Source organism: Poromitra crassiceps (genome assembly GCF_964638095.1).
Source record: "Poromitra crassiceps genome assembly, chromosome: 4".
NCBI classification, from domain to species: Eukaryota; Metazoa; Chordata; class Actinopteri; order Beryciformes; family Melamphaidae; genus Poromitra; species Poromitra crassiceps.
The window spans coordinates 76,642,590-76,665,140 of record NC_139626.1 but is presented as its reverse complement, the minus strand read 5'-3'; the positions used below and the strand labels follow the sequence as shown (position 1 = coordinate 76,665,140).

Below are 22,551 nucleotides of genomic sequence, written 5' to 3'. Positions count from 1 at the left end.
GCAGAGGCATAAGTCCGCGTTGCAGTCGTTCTAGTTTTGTATTTGTTTTTGCAACCTTTTTCTACAGTAAAATGTTTGATGCAATACTTTAGTGTAAAAGCAGTCTGGGTAATATAACAAATTATGTTCACCAGCAAAGATGCAGGTGAAGAAAGTGTGGAAAGAGAATTAATTGCAAGCAACACCAACCTTTATCATCTGTTTCGATATCCCAATAGCATTTCTTCACTAATCAATGCAGGGTTGCTGCTCTTTTGTAATGATTCACATAATTTCAAAGACACATTTCAAAATCATGGACCAATTATTCACAATGAGATGAGATATTCACATATAACAGTCCTTTTATGAATCATTTCTTTCCAGTCATGTTTACACATCTGAAACAGAAGATGATCTAAGCAACCATAATTTGTAATCAACAAACTGCCGCTGCAGGTCAATAACTGCCACTGACCTGCAGGGGCGCTGTTTTCCAACCTGCCGCGGCAGGTCTGACCTGCCGAGGCGGTTCCGACCATCGAGATAAATAGACAGATTCAGAGATCATGTGGATCATCTGGATGTGGTTATACGTGGAGTTTTGTATTTGCATTTTGCTGGATGTGAATGTCTTTATTTGGGCTCTGAGCAGGTCTGATGGGCGGAGCACTGTACCTACACCGGCACCCACCACAACAAAGAGTCCAACATAAAGTCCACATAAGTACTTTGTTTTTTAAATCGTATTGTGGTACTCTGATCTATATCACAGGCACCAGCCACTTCAAACAGACTTTGAATAGCACTGTACACAAACTGTGCAATAACTGTGCAATAACTGCCTCTCATATCTACCTACTTACTATTGATTGTCTTGTTTTGTTAGTATGCAAGCTTGTTTGTTAGCTTTTACATTCTTATATTTCATATTTTATATTGACAGTTCTTACAATTTCCACATTATATAGTATTTGGGTGTAATAGATTAAAACTATAAGTAAAACTATAAGTACTGTAGTAGGCTATTCGGGTGTAATACACCTTTAAAACTATAAGTACTGTAGTATTTTGGTGTAATAGTCCTTTAAAACTATAAGTAATAGGCTATAGTAGGCCTATTTGGGTCGAATACACCTGTAAAAGACAGGAAGTAGTATTTGGGTTGGAATGCACCTTTAACCACTGTTTCCTGCCGCGGCAGGTCAGGAAACAGCGCCCCTACAGGTCAGTGGCAGCAACTGACCTGCCTAACCACTGTTTCCTGCCGCGGCAGGTCGGTAAACAGCGCCCCTACAGGTCAGTGGCAGCAACTGACCTGCCACGGCAGGTCGGGAAACAGCGCCCCTACAAACCTGCCGCGGCAGGTCTGGAAACAGCGCCCCTACAGGTCAGTGGCAGCAACTGACCTGCCGCGGCAGGTCGGTAAACTGCCGAGGCAGCTGCCGCTGCCACGAATTGAGCCAGGCCCTACTGGAAATAGGAGAAAAAGAGGTTTTTAGTGAAGGACACCGTTTCAAGCAGAACTCTGTTTTGAGCCTTTTATTTTTTGCCTCAGTGACACATCAGACATATACAGTATTTGTTTTCCCAAAAAAATAAAAAAAAAATAAGAGAATGTATTTGAGGGAGCTGTGTTGGTCCATCCCGCCCAGTGAGCGGCTACAGAGAGAGAGAGAGAGAGTGAGTCTGGCCCCTGGGGTTTCTTGACAGATGAGGCTTGGCCGCAGCCTCCTTGCTACACTATTGTCAGTAAAATGGAAGAACCTCAGAATAAGTTGGAACCTATTTCGAGACATGGTCTTTCCGAAATAGGTGGTGTAGGACTACACACAGGACTGGGACTAGGACTGGACTGCGCCTCCATCGACTCAGAGTCTGAAAACACAAAATATCAAAGTATGATAAATATGTGCACATGATCAAATAAATAATTTACTTTTACAGTTGCCATGTGGATTTTTAGCTTAGCTTGATAAAAGCATAAACAAATGGAACCAAATGAACCCTTATGTGGTCACACTCACACACTCTCTCTCTCTCTCTCACACACACACACACACACACACACACAGGAATAACGAGTGCTGTAATGTCACCTGCTGTCACGTTACCTCTCATAACTAACGTTAGCACAGAAGATCACACAATAGCTACGTTAGTGCTGTAAACTTTGAAATGTTTATGTGACACTTGTAGCCTTGACGCAACGTAGCCACTACCACTAGCCATCTCACAGGCAGCTGCAGGCACCCAAATGGCCGCACATGATCGTCACTAACGTATCGATCACAATAACACAGTACATACCTTCTGCACAACGTTGCACAACACAGAGCTAGTCGAGTCGCTAAGTTTACACAGACGGCTGTGTGTGATCATTTCATCTCAAACGCGATACAAAAAATAGGCTACTTCTTACCATCGTCATCGCTCTCTCGAAGTGGCACCCATTCCTCCTCCTCCGATTCATCTGTGTCAGACGGATCAGAACGCTGTGAACAGGGGGGCGGGACGACGAAGCCCCATGGTCTCTTCGATTGTCCGCTGGGGTGGACCGGGGTGCGTGCTGGAACTGGGCCCAGGGGAATCCAAGTGTGGGCCTTGAGGACGCCCAGCAGCGCACCGCGGCGACCGCCTCTCTTCATCTGCTACTGCTAAATACATTACTGCTAAATGGGTGACTATACTATAAATACTAAACTAGCGGGTTCCTTTTATCAGTTTGACTTGAAACAATGTCACAGGCTGGGAAAGTGTCTGATGTAATGTAAACAACCAAAACATGAAAGTACGTCCGAGTACGTCCTTGGCACAGAACGCCATTGTTAAAAGTACGTCCGGGTACGTCTTTGGCAGAGAATGAGTTAATACACTGACTTCCTGTTTTCAACTAGGCCTAAGAGGTCAAATAAAAAATTGGCTTTCTCTATCGAATGCGCTCTTCATTTACTCTCTCTGCTAGACTCACACTCGTTAAAATGACAGTTCTTCCCATGCTTGACTATGGTGACACCATTTTTCGATCTGCCTGCAAAACTACTCTGCATAAGCTTGATGTTATCTATCACTCTGCCATCCGTTTCGCTACAAATGCCCCTTTCAGAACTCACCACTGCACTTTATATTTCTCTGTAAACTGGCCATCCCTACACGCCCGTCGCGAAATACACCGGTTCATGCTAATTTACAAAACTCTCCTTGGTCTGTCACACCCCTACCTGTGTAGTTTGCTGCAAATTGCACCTGCTGCCTACAACACCCGTTCTGCTAACCTCATCCTGCTGAAAATCCCCAAAACTCATTCTGTAATCGGTCGTTCGTCATTTCATTCTGCCGTGCCCACAGACTGGAATGGCTTACAAAAAAGACTAAAACTGGACAATTGAATCTCCAAGTCAGCTTTCAAAGACTCTATCATGGACATATTCACTGACACATGCAACTGCTTCCTAAACTAACTCTTATCCGCTGCCTGTCTGCTCTGACTGTTTTTGTTTGCTCTGTCTGTCTTGCCATGTTTTAACTGTGTTTTAACTTGGGTTTTAATTTGTTCAAAGTAACTTTGTATTTATTTTATCCCCTACCCCCTATCCCTCAAAAGGCTGTGCCTTCTGCCAGGTCGCCATTGTAAATAAGAATTTGTTCTTAATGACTTACCTGGTTAAATAAAGGTTAAAGAAAAAAATATTACAGCTGTGATGTGACGTCAGACAGAAACATCTACTCTCATATTCTCGCTCTGTGACTGCATTTTAAAGTGATATGAATTTCTCCTGTATGCATCTGTACATGTCTGTGTGCTGCTCTGCTGGTTAGTTCCCTGTAGATGATGTGGGTAATGTTTCCATCTAATGGACAAACAGTAGAACTACATCAGCTGATCTGTGGTTTCTGGCCTCAGGTTAGAGCGGTTGCCTGTTGCACACACAGGCTAGAGTGACTAGACTTCTTAACTTCCCCTGAAGTTCTGAGGCCGCACCTTCATATCAAATGTTCACAGAACCAGAGATGAGAAAAGTACACACATTCTTTACTTAGTTATAGTACAGTTAGGCTACTTGTGTAAAAAAATTTAGGAACAAGTAGAAGTAGGCTACTGATTCAACTTGTTGACTCAAGTAAAAGTAAAAAAGTACAGGCTCATAAAGCATAAAAGTAGAAAAAAACTTTCTACTGGCTCTTTCTGTGCAAAGCTCACTGAAACTCACATCTTCTGTGAGTGTCTGTCTGTTTAAATATTAAATATAAAATATTAACTTGTTCAACTTTTTCAAGTGTCTGTGTAAAGTTATCCGGTATGCAAGTGTAGTGATGTGCACAGACATTTTGGGGGGCAGGTGCTCAACAACCGAAAAAGGGCACCTCTCTCATAATTATTTATTTATAAAAAAAATAAAATAACATACAGTCCCAGATTAACACAGTGAGGGGCACCTGGGTGATCACACTTGAAGTGCCCCCCTCCTTCTAATTTACATTTAAAAAATATATAAATGTACTGGCAATAAAGACCACAGATTTACATTAGCTTATTGCTAAAGAACAGGCTCAACACATACAGAAACATGTAAGCTACAATGTGCTAACAAACAAGGATGTGTAATTTTATACAGTGAGGTCAAGAAAAATGGTCTTATGAAACGACTATAGGGACTAACATCTTCACACATGAAGACAATTTGCCTCATTGAATCCACAAGTCTCAGCTTTCCAGTTACATTTATGCAATTCCAAGACTGCTGAAATAGAATAAGCAAAAATAACATTTATACTGCATGCAAAACACTTCATGGTTTTTGCCAAAAACTACATGGGATTAGCATAAAGTGGGCATGTCTGGAAAGTGGGTACCCACAGAACCCATCCTCATTCAGATATCTTGAGGTGAGAGGTCAGGGACGTGTCTTGTAAAAAGCGCAGTTACCAGTCAGAGGTTAAAAGAACAGGGGTTTTGGCACCACCTGCAGGTCTATCTCTGCACTGTGAGTGCAAGCTGGAAATGGCATTGTCATGGTTGGATGACTGGCTGTCAGTCACACTCCTCTCACTGGATTTGTTTTTCATGGAGAAGGCACTTACATTATTAGTTATTTAAGTATACAGTTATTTGACTTTTGTTTTGTTTGATTTCATTTATTTAATTATAATACAAATTTAATTCATTTGTCATATTTTTTGAACAGGTTAGATAAATTGGTCAATAATATCACTCTTACACATGTAGGCTACTAATACTGTACCTTGTCTTTTCTCTTTATAAAGGAAGGTAAGACTGCAGTATAATGGGCGGAGGGAAAAGTGACTTGACTTGGGACTTAACTTGACTTGATAGAACCTGTGACTTGACTTGACTTGCAAACAACAAAATGACTTGGAACTTGCTTGAGACTTGGACCAAAGTGACTTGGTCCCATGTCTTGTATGTATGTATGTATGTATGTATGTATGTATGTATGTCACTCAGAGATTTGGACTTGAAACTTGGACTTGAGTCGCACTTAAGTCACACACACAGTGACTTGAGACTTGACTTGAGACTCGTCCTCAAAAGACTTGCGACTTGACTTGGACTTGAAGGTTTGGGACTTGTGAATAATCTTTATTTTTCTTTGTTTACAGTTTTAGATACTGATTTTGTAATTTGATACAAACTGATTTAAAATCGGCGGAGTGTTCCTTAACACATTGAGTGCCAAGGACGTCTGTGGACGTCCTAAAAAAAAGTAACGAGGAGTGCCAAGGACGTCTGTGGACGTCCTAAAATCATAATTAATATTATTCCATAATTCTGCTGTTTAAGGTCGTACCTAGCCAGTGAGCATGAATCCCTTCAAGGGATCACACGGCGCCACCTTAAAAATCGACACGGGAGCTGCGCCACCCACCTCAGATCCTTTACTTTGTGCAGGAGAAAGCAGGGAAAGACGTGATCAAAGGGGAAACCGATGCATGCTGCAGCCAGAGCCGTATAGATTGCTCTGTCTGCAGCTGAAAGTTGGCTGCATCCACGCCCACAACTGAGCTCTTCTGCTTCTATCTATCTGTCTGCATATAGTTTCTCCACACGATTCCCTGCCAGAAAGCCAGCACCCGAAGCCGAACGGCCAAACCTTTTCGTTCAGTCACGTTTGGCATTTCCTTGTTGCGCTGGGATCCGGGCAAAAACGGAGTCTGAGAAAACAGAGAAAACGCTGTGGCACTCAATGTGTTAAGGACTTACTGGACATTTTACATGGACTTATTAATTACTAGTGGGGGAAAGGTGCGATTAGCGATTATGGTGGACAATATTGCGATTTGCGATTGTGATTGCGATAGGCTATAATAAACAAATGGTATAGGGATGTCCCGGCATGAGTTTTTGACGGTATGATAACCTTGGACAAAAATACCACGGTTTCACTTATCACAGACTAAAATACATGAAATATGTTACAATTTAAAATATATTAAAACTAAATAAATAAAACAATTTGAAATAAAATTATCTTTACAAAAAAAAAACATTTTGAGACATTTGCCTCTCCCAAACATGTAAAAAAGAAACACCAGAAAAATACAAACTGCACTGTGTTACAGCACATGGCTCAGACTGCAAAGTTAGTTACATGTCTGTAGAGTAATACAATGATACTGTGGCAGCTGAATACCACAGACCGCAGGTTCAGACACCGTTAAGGCACAAATACTAGGAAGCAGAGTAATATATAAAAAATAGCAATCTTTATTTAGAAGAAGGTTGTTTGGTTAATTAAAACAGCGCTCAGCACAACAGCACAGGTTGATTATGGCAGTACAGGATGACAGTAAAAAGAACACACCAAACGAACATAAACAACCAAGGCAGTGGCCCCACTCACTGCAACCCAAATGGGAGAAAACATCATTAATTCCCCACATTAACACATAAAATATATCATTGATTCCCCACATTAACACATAACATATATTTAAACCCACCTCTGTTTTCCCCCCCTATTGCCACACTGTATGTTGCACCTGCTCAAAGAGCCCTATAAAACAAACACAAATTCACATTAATTAACACCAGGTATGTGAACAGCAAACCACCCTCCCTCCAAAATACAGGCAACACATTATATATACCTTGTACAGGTGGTCCACCGGCACACACACACACACAGAAGGAATTAAGGCCAGACGCCTCTCCGACACTGGGCCCGCTCTCCTACAAAGAGATCCCTTCATTAAATTATTAGTTTGCAACGCCGGACAATGACGCTTCAACATAACATATGGACCAGGCCAGGGACTTACCCCAAACACAGCACACGCTGTCGTCAGCCCGTCGCAGCCTCGCAAGCTGCTCAATATGCCGCTGGGCCGCTGGCTGTAACTGCTAAATGCAGCCGAGTCCAATCAGGACATCACAACGTGCGGGATCCCAACCCTTCGCGGAGGCGACCAAGCCCAGTCTGACAGCCGCGGATCGTCAACAGGTGCCTCTTATTGCCTCAATCACAGCTCCGCACTCAGATTACACTTCCGGCCAGACCGGCGCAAATCCACCGGGCTACAATACACCCCGTTTATTTTTTTTGTAGCGACAGATGGCCTTATTAAACGCCACACTCACGTGACGCTTCTTTAGAGAGAGGTAACGTGCATCTGCAGACTTTATCGAGGGACCATGAAGCCGTCATGTGACAGGCTAGTTGAAGCCTGGAGGTGCTGCTGTTTGCAGCTGCGACAGTGTTTTGCCGCTATCAACCGTCCTTGTTAATCTCGCTATATTCTTCATCACAGCAGGTAATTACCCACTGCGCACTTAAAATCGTGCACTAGTTCTGCATAAGCACCTGCCACTCTCTCCTTATTTTACTGACGTTCTCACTAATCACACGGCTGTTTACATGCGTTTCTGAACGGCTAGTCATTAGCATAGCTTGCTGTTAGAGATTATGGATGTTCTCTCTCTCCCTCTCAGTAAGATGTAACCTTGCTGCGCATAACATTACTTATTTGCGGGAGTGCATGGGAGAAATCTCCCGCTAGTGTTGATGCCCAGTGTGATGGCAGAGAAACGTGTTTGCTGCGTCGCGTGTAACGTTAGTTTAGAGGAGGCACACACACACACACACACACACAGACACACACACACACACACTCAAAAAGATGTGAAAAAAATAAAAATAATCGCACACTTTTGCGGTTATGTAATCGCACGTGCTGACATCGCGATTGTGATTAGATTAATCATGCAGCACTATTAATTACATGGTAATTTACTATGTTACTTTAAGACTTTTACTTTGCACTTTATAATTAATAATTTGAAGATTGTCTTTCTGTCTGCTCCATATTCTGTTATTGCTGTGATTGCTGTGTTGCATACTGCACAAAGACACATTCCTCCTTTGTAACATGTTTACTCACTATGGCTGTTCAAATCATCTTCAATCTTGAAAGCTTGTTGTAATGACTGAGTCCAGCTAACTGTGTGTGTGTGTGTGTGTGTGTGTGTGTGTGTGTGTGTGTGTGTGTGTGTGTGTGTGTGTGTGTGTGTGTGTGTGTGTGTGTGTGTGTGTGTATATAAAGGTGTTGGCTCTACTATGAGTGAGTGTGAGTTGAGAGAGGAGCGGCTGTCTCTGTCTGGGGAACATGACAGCCCGACCAAAGCTAAGAGGTAAGATGAGGATCTCTGTCCATGACATCATTCGAGCTCAGCAGTAACATCATTACAGCTCAGCAGTGACATCATTAGTCTGTTAGCATTACTAAGAAAGTAAATTTGTCATTGGCTTCTCCCAAATCATCAGTATAAATGGGAGCTGGGGCTCTGTTTGTTCGGGCTCTGTCTGTCCCACTGATGATGTCATACATTATAGTGACCTGGCTGGAGTAAGAGTTCTAAATGTGTGTCAATTTGCATAGTGTTAGAAGCCGAGCTCAAATCAATCAAGATTCAAAATGCTTTTGATTGTTGTAGGTGTCTGGCTATTTGGTCCATCATAGTGAGAGGCGTGTCCTCTGTCCCCCTGTGCGATTTATAAGCAAATTGTAGGAGGTTGAGTATATTCTCGAAACAGATGATTTAGGGCTCATTCAGACACAATCTGACGCTCGCATTGCCCCCCCCTCCGTGCTCCATTCATAGTCAATGGGGTCCGACAGTGGGCGAGGCAGGGTATGCGTGAAAAACACACATAGGTCGTACGGCGAGAGAGTTCAGGGAGATACAACTTTTGGGGGATGCAGCCCTACGTCACGCTCCATTGGCCAGTCTAGATGCCACACACACACACACACACACACACACACACACACACACACACACACACACACACTCACTCAGCCTTTGAACTTCAAAGATGGACAGCAGTCTACTGATAAAAGGTATTTATTTAAAACTGATTATAACAGATGCTGTTATCAGATTCACAGTCATCAGATATAGATAGATAGATAGATAGGTAGGTAGATAGATCAATTGATCTCTATAGAATTAATCCGATCAAAATGGTGCAAAAATTACTATATTCGATGTTGTGAAAAATATTGCGAAATTCGATATTATTGAAAAACGCCTAAAGGACACAAGAAGCCGACAGTCGGCCGTCAGCCATGTCTGGGCATCTCTCGCTCTAGTATTTGTGGTGTGGTCGACTTTGTCGGTGGCTTTTCTGGCCGATTCAATTTGGCCGATTCAACATGTTGAATGTTGGGTCATTGGTGACAGAAATCACTCTGGTTAGCACACAACACAAAACGTGCTTTATCTTGAAAACCATTCATCGGAACAACTTCATAACTTGGGCAGTGTGCTTAGGGCGACCCGTCAGAGTGCAGTGCTGAATTTCATGCAATTCGGCATAATGCCACCTACTGGCAACACAAAAAGTGGTTTATCTTGAGAATCATTCATCTGATCGACTTCAAACTGAGAGTGTATGCTGCTGGGAACTCCCAAGAACACAGACCTTACACACACAACACAATACTGGGCCGGAGTTCCAGAAAACTAGATTTGAAGGCTGCGCAGCGGCCTGATAATCTAGTGCATGGTTCCCAAACTTTTCCAACCAAGTAGCCCTACGTACCCAACCAAATTTCCCAGAGACCACTTCCACTGCATATACCACCCCCCACACATAAAATAAAATGTGCTGACTTAACCATAGCAGCAGAAGGGCTAAATAACAATATAAGGCTACAAGCTTGTTCAAAATGGACACACACGGACACTCACACACACACCCACACACACCCACACACACACACACACACACACCTGCCAACATTAGGCTGTGAAAAAGAGGACCCCTTTGGAAAAAAAATGTTTCCCTTGCCAAAATTTTGCCTAACTTTGGTGTTATTTAGCTACCTTCCTGACAAGCTATCATGACATGGTCGGTAGAATCGATTCCTTAAGTCTTCTAGTTTCATATGATACCAGAAACTTCACAATGGCTTTAAAACTGAGCCTGCTGCAGCCTCTGAAAGTAAATGTTCAAAATTGTGATGTTTCCCAAATGTCGCAATATTTCCGAAAATCGGCCCAATCCGGCTACTCCTGCAGGGTTAATAGTAATTATAGTCATTATTATTAATGGTAATTAATAATAAGTAATTATTTTCTCTGTATTTTAGGTTTAAATAAAACTTGAAATTGCCTTCTTCTTAAAGGACGGCTTTTCCGTGGGGGATATGAATATACATTAAATCTCACGCCCCTAAGGTTTTCGAATCCGTTGAAATTTTTGAAATTGGAGGTTTACAGCCAGAGATATCAAGCATCTCTCACATTATTTCCATGTCAAGTCCAGCCTTGCGGAAGTCGAGGACCTATGAACTACAATTGTTGTGAGCCATGGTCCCGCCTCTAGAGGTCCTCCACGCCCCTTCAGAGGTCTGGAACAAAAACAAAAGGCAGCCATCTTTTTCAACCGCATAGCCTGCTGTAGCTAATATTAGCTTTCCATAGTTCCTTGCAAAGAAACCGATCTCGGGGACGGAAGCACGGACAGATTATTTTCGATTTTTTCTTCTTCTCTATATGTTTTATTGTCAAAGCCTTCTTCTTCTTCTTCTTTGAGTTTTATGGCGGTTGGCAAACATATATGTGCATTACCGCCACCTACTGGAGTTTGATATCAGCCAAATGCCTGAGGGGTGGGCATGGAAACGAAGGCCACGCGAGCCCAGTGCATTGTGGGAAATGTAGGATTTCGAGTCCCCGCACCCGCACCGCCCCCCCCCCACACAGAGTGGATTTCGGTTGATATCTCTGGCAGTGAAGCTCCAATTTCAAAAATTTCAACGGATTCGAAAACCTTAGGGGCGTGAGATTTAATATATATTCATATCCCCCACGGAAAAGCCGTCCTTTAAAGATACCTTCACAATGTTCATAATGTTTCTCTCAGGATCCAGCAGGACAGAGCAGACTCCCCTGAGCCCAGCTGTGTGTCCATGAAGAGTGATCGGTCTCTGCCTCAGCCTTTGAACTTCAAAGATGGACAGCAGTCTACTGATCAAAGGTATTTATTTCAGATGCTGTTGTCAGATTCACATCCAAGGAAAAGTAACACACAGTCGCACATCAAAGGCTGTGGTAAGGTGCAGACCACTGGAAGTTAACTTAAGTAGAAAAATGTGTCGCACACTCTGGCTCCATATGCATCTATATTTATACTGTTGTCAGATTCACAGTCATCAGATATAGATAGATAGATAGATCGATCAGATATAGATAGATAGATAGAGAGATAGAGAGATAGATAGATAGATAGATAGATAGATAGATAGATAGATAGATAGATAGATAGATAGATAGAGAGAGAGATAGATAGATAGATAGATAGATAGATTGATAGATAGATAGATAGATAGATAGAGAGATAGATCAGATATAGATTGGTCCGAAAAAATTACTATATTCGACTCTATATACTATTTCCTCTGGATTTTAGGATTAATGAAAACATGAAATTGTCTTCTTCATAAAAACAGATACCTTCACAATGTTCATAATGTTTCTATCAGGATGCAGCAGGAGAGAGCGCATGTACCCGAGGTCCTTTGCCACATGTCATCCCCTCAAACTCCCCACCTTTCCTGTCTGCCTACTGTCCTATCAAATAAAGGCAGAAAATGGCCAACCACCCCCCGCCCCCCCAAAAAATAACAAAATAAAAGAAATGTGGGCACCGCTGGCTTCAATGGACCTGATGGAGTCCAATCGACTTCAAACTTAGGGAGTGCGCTGCTGGGAACCCGACAGGGTGCAGTGCCAAATTTCGTGCTATTTATCATAGCGCCACCTACTGGCAAACACAAAAATCGGTTTATCTCGAGAACCGTTTGTCCGATCGACTTCAAGCTTGGGGAGTGCGCTTAGTGGGACCTAATGGAGTGCAGTGCCGAATTTCGTGCAATTCATCATAGCACCACCTACTGGAAACACAAAAAGTGCTTTATCTTGAAAACCATTCGTCGGAACAACTTCATAACTTGGGCAGTGTGCTAAGGGGGGCCCATCCGAGTGCAGTGCTGAATTTCATGCAATTCGGCATAATGCCACCTACTGGCAACACAAAGAGGGGTTTATCTTGAGAACCATTCATCTGATCGACTTCAAACTGGGAGTGTATGCTGCTGGGAACTCCCCAGAACACAGACCTTACACACACAACACAATACTGGGCCGGAGTCCCAGCAAGCTTGTTCAAAATGGACACACACGGACACACACACACACACACACACACACACACACACACACACACACACACACACACACACACACACACACCTGCCAACATTAGGCTGTGAAAAAGAGGACCCCTTTGAAAATGTTTTTTCCCTTGCCAAGATTTTGCCTAACTTTGGTGTTATTTAGCTACCTTCCTGACAAGCTAGCATGACATGGTCGGTAGAATGGATTCCTTACCCTTACGAAAAAGTCACATGTAATTCACATGTGAAATCTTCCATTTCACATGTGAAAACTCACTTTCACATGTGAAACGTGCAATCTCACATGTGAAATGAAATATTCCACATGTGAAAATATAATGTGTGTCAAAGTCACATGTGAAACCTGCAATCTCACATGTGATTATGCTTTATTCACATGTGAAATAAAAACGTTCACATGTGAAAGTATAATGTGTGTCAAAGTCACATGTGAAACTTGCAATCTCACATGTGATTATGATTTATTCACATGTGAATAACATTTTCCACATGTGATAATTTTACGTGTGTCAAAGTCACATGTGAAACGTGCAATCTCACATGTGATTATGATTTATTCACATGTGAATAACATTTTCCACATGTGAGAATTGAATGTGTGTCAAAGTCACATGTGACACATGCAATCTCACGTGTGATTATGATTTATTTACATGTGAAAGACATTTTCCACATCTGATAATTTTATGTGTGTCAAAGTCACATGTGAAACATGCAATCTCACATGTGATTATGATTTATTCACATGTGAATGACATTTTCCACGTGTGAAAATGTTATGTGTGTCAATGTCACATGTGAAACTTGCAATCTCACATGTGATTATGATTTATTCACATGTGAAAGACATTTTCCACATGTGATAATTTTACGTGTGTCAAAGTCACATGTGAAACGTGCAATCTGACATGTGATTATGATTTATTCACATGTGAATAACATTGTCCACATGTGAGAATTTAATGTGTGTCAAAGTCACATGTGAAACATACAATCTCACATGTGATTATGATTTATTCACATGTGAAAGACATTTTCCACATGTGATAATTTTATGTGTGTCAAAGTCACATGTGAAACATGCAATCTCACATGTGATTATGATTTATTCACATGTGAATGACATTTTCCACATATGAAAATGTTATGTGTGTCAATGTCACATGTGAAACTTGCAATCTCACATGTGATTATGATTTATTCACATGTGAAAGACATTTTCCACATGTGATAATTTTACATGTGTCAAAGTCACATGTGAAACGTGCAATCGCACATGTGATTATGCTTTATTCACATGTGAATAACATTTTCCACATGTGAGAATTTAATGTGTGTCAAAGTCACATGTGAAACATGCAATCTCACATGTGATTATGATTTATTCACATGTGAAAGACATTTTCCACATGTGAAAATGTTATGTGTGTCAAAGTCACATGTGAAACATGCAATCTCACATGTGATTATGATTTATTCACATGTGAATGACATTTTCCACATGTGAAAATGTTATGTGTGTCAATGTCACATGTGAAACTTGCAATCTCACATGTGATTATGATTTATTCACATGTGAAAGACATTTTCCACATGTGATAATTTTACATGTGTCAAAGTCACATGTGAAACGTGCAATCGCACATGTGATTATGCTTTATTCACATGTGAATAACATTTTCCACATGTGAGAATTTAATGTGTGCACTGATAAAACAAAAGCATGCAGCTTTTCATTCAATTTTAATTGTATCCACTCCAATAGCTGAAAATTAATAATTTGATAATCTAATATAAAGTTTTTTATTCATATTTATGGTTGAACCATTTTTTATTGTCGGATACAACGTAAAGTGGCAGCGGGATATCAGTCTTTAATTTGTGGTTTTCATCAAGTCTCTAGTATTAGATCAAACATCCATGCGCATGCGCAGTGTTGACAACGGAGAATAAAAGTATCTGTTAATTTCCCTCCAATTCTTTTTAACACACTCCGCAGTTGCACCCATAGATATATGGTTGCACCAGTCGCACGGCACTGGTGTCCCGTGCTGAGTGAAGGCCATTGAGGTCTGAGGTAAGGACAAAACATTTTTACATACTGGTAACGTTTTTCTTCAAAACTGGCCATTCATTTTAGGTTAAAACAACTCGGCCAGACAGACGACAGCTAACGTAATGGGCTCAGTCAGCTCAGAATAGACGACAGCTAACGTTAGCATCTAGCTAGCTAACGTAGTGTGACACCCACACAATGTATTGTCACATTTATGTAGTTGTGTATATATTTTTATTTGTACAATGTTATTTCTGTTAGGGGAAAAATCTAAAATCAGCCATAAGGGTCATCTATAGCCTGTTAGTGAAATGACAGGATTTAATTCACTTTGGAGTTTTCGGTGTTGCCAACAGGGGGCAGTGTGACTTGGTGCGCTTCTCGGACGGACCCTCTTTGTTTTTACAAGCGGACTCTCGTTGGCTTCCTCATTGTGATGAGCGGAGCTGCAAGTAAACATAGCACCTTGTCCGTGTCTCATTCCTTCTCCTGTTTTTACAGGTTGGTAAAGTATTAACACTTGTACAACTGCACATACACGTTGCTTAACATTTAAACTAAGTAGTAGATCGATTTTGCAAGTGTAATGACTGCATTTAGATGGTTTTGTGAACAAGTAGAAAAACGTTTTTGTTTGTACTGTAACGTGATGCAAAATGGCGCCGGCTGTAAACGTTTCTTTCTAAACATGGTAAAAGCCAAACAGGTCTTAGGTTTTAAGCTCCAGCACATTTCGTTTTTGGTAAAGCATTATTGTTTTGGGAACACAACTGTTTTAGTGAATATGTGGTGATGTTAGTTAGAATTTAGAAGCACTGTTAAAAGTTCGTTTTTGTAAGTCAGCTCATATGTTCTCATTGAAATGGCACAGCCATAGTAGCAATGTGTAGTTGCTAGTACTGTTAATTTCGTTTATTTATTTGCACTATGAGAGGTTAAAACCTAGAGATTCTGCATTTCTTAGTAGCCTAATGTGGGAATGTAGTGGTAAATGAAACATTAGCTAACTTTATAGACTGAATGAGGATTTATTCATGCCTTAGTACACTGATTTAACTCAGGAAATGGAACATGGAAAATGTTTGTTTATTTTGAATGTGAATAAGATTGTGACTATAGCCTGTTTTGATGATATTTTTGGATATGATGAAAATGTGAATTGTTACAGTAACATTGAAATATGGAAACAAAATACAAAGAGAAAGAAAAAAAGATATATTTTGCACAATATAAAATAAATTGTGATGAGCGGAGCTGCAAGTAAACATAGCACCTTGTCCGTGTCTCATTCCTTCTCCTGTTTTTACAGGATGTTACCTGTTTATGGGATCTCAGCCCGAGACCTGTAACAGTAGCATATGTCAGGCCTGTCATGTATTAAAATGCAGTTTTCTTGTCTCAGCGAGCAACAACGCCTGGATGGCGACATGGCGCATGTTATATATATTGTCTGCATTGCGTGCTAAATGTTAAAAAACAACTGCTATGGTTTGGTTTAGGGCATCTAACGTTTACTGCATGCTAGCCCCAGCTGCACAGAATAACTTGGTTTGAAGTAGCTAGGCTATCACGTTAGCTTAACCTAGCGTTACATGGTTTGGTTGAAGGGCTTTGAAGGAAATAAGACGAGCACTCGTGGTTGAGGTCATGGTATTGTTATCACAGTTCGCTAGCGTTAGTTAGCTTAATGTTAGTTGTGTGGGAATTGCTGTTAGCTAGCTGTTAGCTAACGTAAGCTATGCAGCATGTAGTAAGCCTGCCATTCATAGATACAATGCTTTTTTCTTCCTCCGTGAGCAACAGTAGTCTATTAGTGCAACGTTAGCTAAGGTCTGCATTGCATGCTGCTAACAGTGCATTGTTTGACACAATTGTGCCATGAAAATGCCTCCAGCACACAGAAAATAAAACGTGAGCTAGCTGGCAGCTTCCCATGCTAAGGAAAATATGTGGAAACATAATCTGGCAAGTGCTGTTTGTTACTTTTATTGTTAAGGCCTGACTTTGTCAAAAGTTAGCTTGCTAAAGATTGAATTTTCCTTTTCTCTTGCAGTGCAACCTCTGGATACATTGTGGTAAGTTCTGTTAATATCATAAGGGTTGTGGTTCTAAATCCCCTCTAATGCAGTGTGCTGCCTATAGTGTAAGTGAATGTGTAGCTATACTTGTTTTATTCACTGTAACAGGGTTCCTTGAAGTGCTTTGATTTTGAGGGGGGGATCAAGTACTGCACCTTGAAAATAGCCTATTTCCAAACCAAGTGCTTGAAAGAGTACTTGAAAGTCTTTAAATGTAATCTTGTAATGTGATGTCTGTATGAACCCTGCTGTAGCTAGCTTTAGCTAAATAATTAGCAGTGGTGCCCATCATATCTATCCCCCTCTGTCTCTATGTGGCCATTTACACCTGGCATTAACATGTGTTTTCTGTGATCAGATGTGATCAGATTGCAATCGGGTAGTGCTTGACCACTTGAAAGTAAGGGTGTAGGCTAAACGTCCCCAAGACAGAGTGAGGATGGATACACACAAGCATCCAGTGTCTGTTCTATCATAGACTGTGCTGTACAGCAACTTTCTTCAAAAATATCTGGATCTCTAATATTTGCCCTATAGTACTTTTGGATATGAATAAGTGTGTGTGTGTGTGTGTGTGTGTGCGCGCATTAACATTGAAACAATCATTTATGTCCAGTGTCCAATCCGATTTGACAAAAGATAAGCATGTGTGTTTTAATTTTACATGAGTTAATTAGATTAAATAAAATAAAATGCATTTGGTTCAACCGCAAAAAAAAATTACGTAGGCTATTTTTTTGTTGCCAGATTTCACAATAACACATAAAGGTCCGCGATACCGTGAAACCGTGGTATTTTTGTCCAAGGTTATCATACCAATATCAAAAACTCATACCGTTGCATCTCTAATTGTGACCACATTGAACACGTGTACATGCAATGCATCCTCTCAATCCACATACAACAACAGTCACTGCAGTTTTTCTACTGCTCTATGCTATGGAGCTTACCTGATTTCAATGTGAACACTGGAGATACATTATTACCAGGTGTAAATTAAATCAGGTTAATGTGGTCAAGCACTATCCGATTGCAATCTGATCACAGAAAATACGCCAGGCGTCAATGGCCTCTATCCCTGTCTCTGCCTCTCTCTCTCCTCTGTGTCTCTCTTTCCTCTCTCTCTCTCTGCCTGTGTCTCCCGTCGTCTCCTGAAGCCACTGCCGTCTCCACCACCAACCCACCCACACACGAAGTGCCGGAGCGGACTGGGACCCTGTCCCCTCTCCCAACAACGGTAGGGTCCTTATTTAGTCCTTACAAAATCAGCACATGGTTCTCATTACATTATTTTGAAAGTTCTGCCCGGCCCTCAAATTTAAGAGAATTGGGTCTGGAAATTCCTTGCAAAGTCTTTGAATTTGATTTTGAGGAGGTATGAGAACCCTGCAAATGTGACTAAAAAACAACTTCAATCAGGAGAGGCCAGTTGGTAGGATTAGACAAACTTTATTTAGCAATCGGCGTGCATGGCAAATGCTTTGGCGCTTGACTCCATTGGCCAGTGGCGCTGCTCTTGAGGCAGAGGAGGGCGCCTGCATGGGCTAGGAGATCCCCCCCCCGTGGGGGATCGGGAGTCAAGACTCGTTGGTGGTGGACTGGGGAGGTGGGTGGGGCAAAACAACGCTTCGGAGGCCGGCTTCAAGGGAGATGGACTGCCGTGGGCTGCTGCTGCTATGATCGGCCAGAGAGAGAGAGGTGACGTAGAACCCTTGCTATATATATGAGGATTAACTGACGTCATGTTTGACGTCATAGCAGACGTCATACTAGGATTTTTTTGACCACGTTGAGATCGGATTACGCGTGAGTGGCCTTCTGCTTGAACTATGGTCTGGAGACCTCACAACATTCAAATAGGCTCTGCAAATATAGTGCAGATGTTCTCAGCATAGTGGTATACAAAGAAGCAAGGATATTAATTTAAATACACAAATACTATATAATATTATTTAGTCAAAAAAATAGATTTGGAATAAATACATTTATCTATTTATTTTTTATATTTTTTTATATTTATTTTTTGCTACTTTGACTCTGATGCGCTGCAGTCTGATCTCAGAAAAAAAATGCATGTTAGTGTCAGGTGATAATTACCTCTATCCCTGTCTCCTTCTCTGCCTCTCTACTGTCTTTCCCTCTGCCTCTGTCTCTCCTGTCGTCTCCTGAAGCCACTGCTGCCTCCACCAGCACCACCCCACCCCTTCCCCATGAAACGGCGGAGCAGCCTGGGACCCGTGATCTCTGTAACAACGGTATGCTAATGTTTTCAAGCACACTATCGGATTGCAATCTGATCACAGACAATGCATGTTAGTACCATCATTTGATGATATAAGTTGAAAAACTTAAATGGATAGGCCACTTTTTGGGGAGTTTAGCGAATTTTCCATATCGCCCCCAATAAACATCGATATACACGTCTTCACAGCAACTGTCCGTGCAGTTTGGAGGGTCGGGGTGTGCAGTAGTTAAATGGACAGCACTAAAACAGGACCAAGCGGATCGCGGCTCAAAGTCAACAAAACACAGTGCCTAAAATATAGTGTAAAATAAATATTCTGGTCAAGAGGTCTGTCTTTTTGTTTTGTTTGTTAACTTAAGTTATTTAATTTAATTTACCTTGAAGTAAATTTGTATTTTGTTGTTGTTCCAACAGACCAAGTGCAAGCTGTGTTCCCAAACACCAGTGAGGTTCTAATCAGACAGTGCATGGCCCAGAAGTTGAAGGATGTGAGGCAGTGCGACAAAGAACAGTAAGTTTCTCTAGTTTTCTCTATCACTGAAAGTGGGTGTAAAACGTATAGAATGTAACCTGACCTTAATTCATGCTTATATTATATTGATATATCTTAATTAAAATTGGCGGTGTCTGTCACGATTGTGATGTCATCAGTGATGTGATAAACATTTTCCTGCCACTCGTGGGCGTTCTGAGCATGAAGGGGTGGAGGGGATGTGCCACAAGGCATCATCCTCTCTGCCGAAAAGCCATTAGAAGAAGGCTAACCTTGCATCTCCAGGCTCTCTCTGAAAGGAGAAGAGCCGATCTGTGCTCAATTAGTGTTCTGGTCTGATATCTGGTGTATCTCTCTGCCTGTATCGCTCTTTTTTCCCCTGCAGTGTTAGGGTTGTATTCGTTTCATAATAGAGCTGTAATTGTAGTCGGGGCGTAGGGGCACAGATTCTGTTGTAGCATTTTCTGTTGGATTTATTGCATCTCCATCCATTATCCATGGCACATTTTACAGCATCTGTTTTAGGGCATAGGGTGTTGCCCAAAATTCTGAGAATGTTGCTCTATGCATCATAGATTTTGTGTAAGTTATGGGACCATTTGTGAATATAAAGTCCTGAATCAAATGTTTCAGTTCACAGCCGGACTACACTAGGTTTGCCTAGTTTTGGTTGTAATACCCCAGTATGTTTGTGAAATTGCCTTGATTATTCTAATGATATTAAAATTTTCACAGGGCTATTCTAATGATATTTAAATTTTCACAGGGGAACCAACAAGATCAGAAGACTTGTCAGCGGCAGATAAAGTGTTCCTGAAAGGGACATGACACCCCCAAGTTCTGAAGTCTCACAGGAAGCTGTCCCTGAAAGGGACATGACAGCCCCAAGTTCTGAAGGCTCACAAGAAGCTCACATGACACCCTAGCATAGTTATTACAAAGGGATAGGCCACTTTTTGGGGAGTTTAGCTCGATTGCCATATCCCCCCAATATACACTGTCTTTACAGTCACTCTCGATGCAGTATGGAGAGAGGGGTCATATTTAGCGATAGAACGGTACTGCCGTTCAAAGGCAACAAAACAAAGTGCCAAAAAGCTCTATGTACATCTTGTGACTCGGGTACTAATCCAAAATGCAGAAAAACAATTTTTTGAGGTAAATAAATATTTAGTAAACATCGCTGCCGGGTGTACAGCGCATGTGCAAATAACGCATGCGTGGAAGCGCTGTCCACAGACAAACAAGGAAGTGACCCGGTATGGATTTACTATGGAAATAATGTTTCATGCAACTATGGATTATTATTTCATAGCATGGTGAATAAACTAGTCACAACATGTACACATGTGCATAGAGCTTTAGGCGCTGTGTTTTGTTGCCTTTGAACGGTAGTGCCGCCTCCACTGTTGTATCGCTTAATATGACCCCTCTCTCCATACTGCATCGAGAGTGACCGTAAAGACAGTGTATATTTAGGGTAAGTGGGGACAAAATGGCAATCGAGCTAAACTCCCCAAAAAGTGGCTGTTGCCATCTTTATTTTTCATCCATCAGAGCTGCAGCTTCACCTGCAATTGTTCCATGATCACTGTACATGCAATCTGTCAATCACTCCCTTTGATTTTGGTCTCCCGTTTGGAGTTGAAGTGGTGGCTGTTGCCATCTTTATTTTTCATCCATCAGAGCTGCAGCTTCACCTGCAATTGTTCCGTGATCACTGTACATGCGATCTGTCAATCACTCCCTTTTCTAGAGATGTATGATAAATGCAGTTATGAAAAGGTGAAGTTTTGTTAATAAATAAGATAATTTTATTCTTGTACATGTGTTGTGTGTTGCAAATAACCTACTGGTATGTGTCAAATTGTATGTAATCTGAAATTATGTGGAAAATGTGTCAAAGAAGGGATCATTCACATGTGGTTGTCTACTAATACATGTGAATGTTCCCACATGTGATCTTAGGACATGTGAATTTGTTGTTCATGTTATTCCATCCACATGGGAATATTCCCACATGTAATGTTGAAACCATGTGTGATTCTATGTTTTCCACATGTGGTTTTGGAGAAATGTGTTTTGGTTTTTCACATGTTATTCCAATTGGCATGTAACACATGTCCCAACAATCACATGTGGTTCAAGATCACATGTTGGAAGGTTCATGTGTTTCAACCACATGTGAATATTCCCACATGTGATCTTGAACCACATGTGGTTGTTGGACATGGAAATTAAACATTTCAACCACATGTTGAATCACATGTGAAAAACCAAAACGTGTGCCAAAACCACATGTGGTCCACAACATATTGAATCACATTTGGTTTTAATATCATGTGGGAATATTCACATGTGGAGGGAATAACAAAACCACGTGTCCTAAAACCACATGTGGTTCAAGGTCACATGTGGATATCCACATGTGAATATTCCCACATGTGATATTAAAACCACATGTCGATCACATGTGGTCTTAATCACACGAAACATGTGTCCAAAAACCACATATATTCCAGAATCACATGTGATTTCCCACATGTGAATATCCACATGTGATATTAAAACCACATGTCAATCACATGTGGTCTGAATCACACAAAACATGTGTCCAAAAACCACATATATTCCAAAATCACATGTGATTTTCCACATGTGAGTATCCACATGTGAATATTCCCACATGTGATATTAAAACCACATGTCAATCACATGTGGTCTGAATCACACGAAACATGTGTCCAAAAACCACATATATTCCATAATCACATGTGATTTTCCACACAATTCCACACAATTAAAACCACATGTCAATCACATGTGGCATTTCAAAATCACATGTGACTTCCACATGTGGCTTGACATGTGAACATCCACATGTGATATTAAAACATGTGGTTGAGTCACACGAAACGTGTGTCCAAAAACCACATATTTCAAAATCACATGTGATTTCCACATGTGACTTTTTCGT

At 41.2% G+C, this 22,551-nt stretch overlaps 1 protein-coding gene across 1 annotated transcript in view; it reads left to right on the top strand.

Annotated features, from left to right (window-relative positions):
• LOC310774397 (uncharacterized protein) overlaps positions 1 to 21,385 on the top strand; it is an 86,892-nt gene extending 65,507 nt beyond the window's left edge. Inside the window, exons 2-8 of the mRNA XM_083634465.1 lie at positions 8,542 to 8,629; positions 11,370 to 11,483; positions 16,812 to 16,833; positions 17,994 to 18,073; positions 19,008 to 19,091; positions 19,496 to 19,592; positions 20,341 to 21,385. Coding sequence (XP_083490591.1) covers positions 11,459 to 11,483; positions 16,812 to 16,833; positions 17,994 to 18,073; positions 19,008 to 19,091; positions 19,496 to 19,592; positions 20,341 to 20,380 — 348 coding nt within the window. The 5' untranslated portion in view covers positions 8,542 to 8,629; positions 11,370 to 11,458 and the 3' untranslated portion in view covers positions 20,381 to 21,385. The remainder of the gene's footprint in view (positions 1 to 8,541; positions 8,630 to 11,369; positions 11,484 to 16,811; positions 16,834 to 17,993; positions 18,074 to 19,007; positions 19,092 to 19,495; positions 19,593 to 20,340) is intronic.
• Positions 21,386 to 22,551: the final 1,166 nt, after the last annotated feature.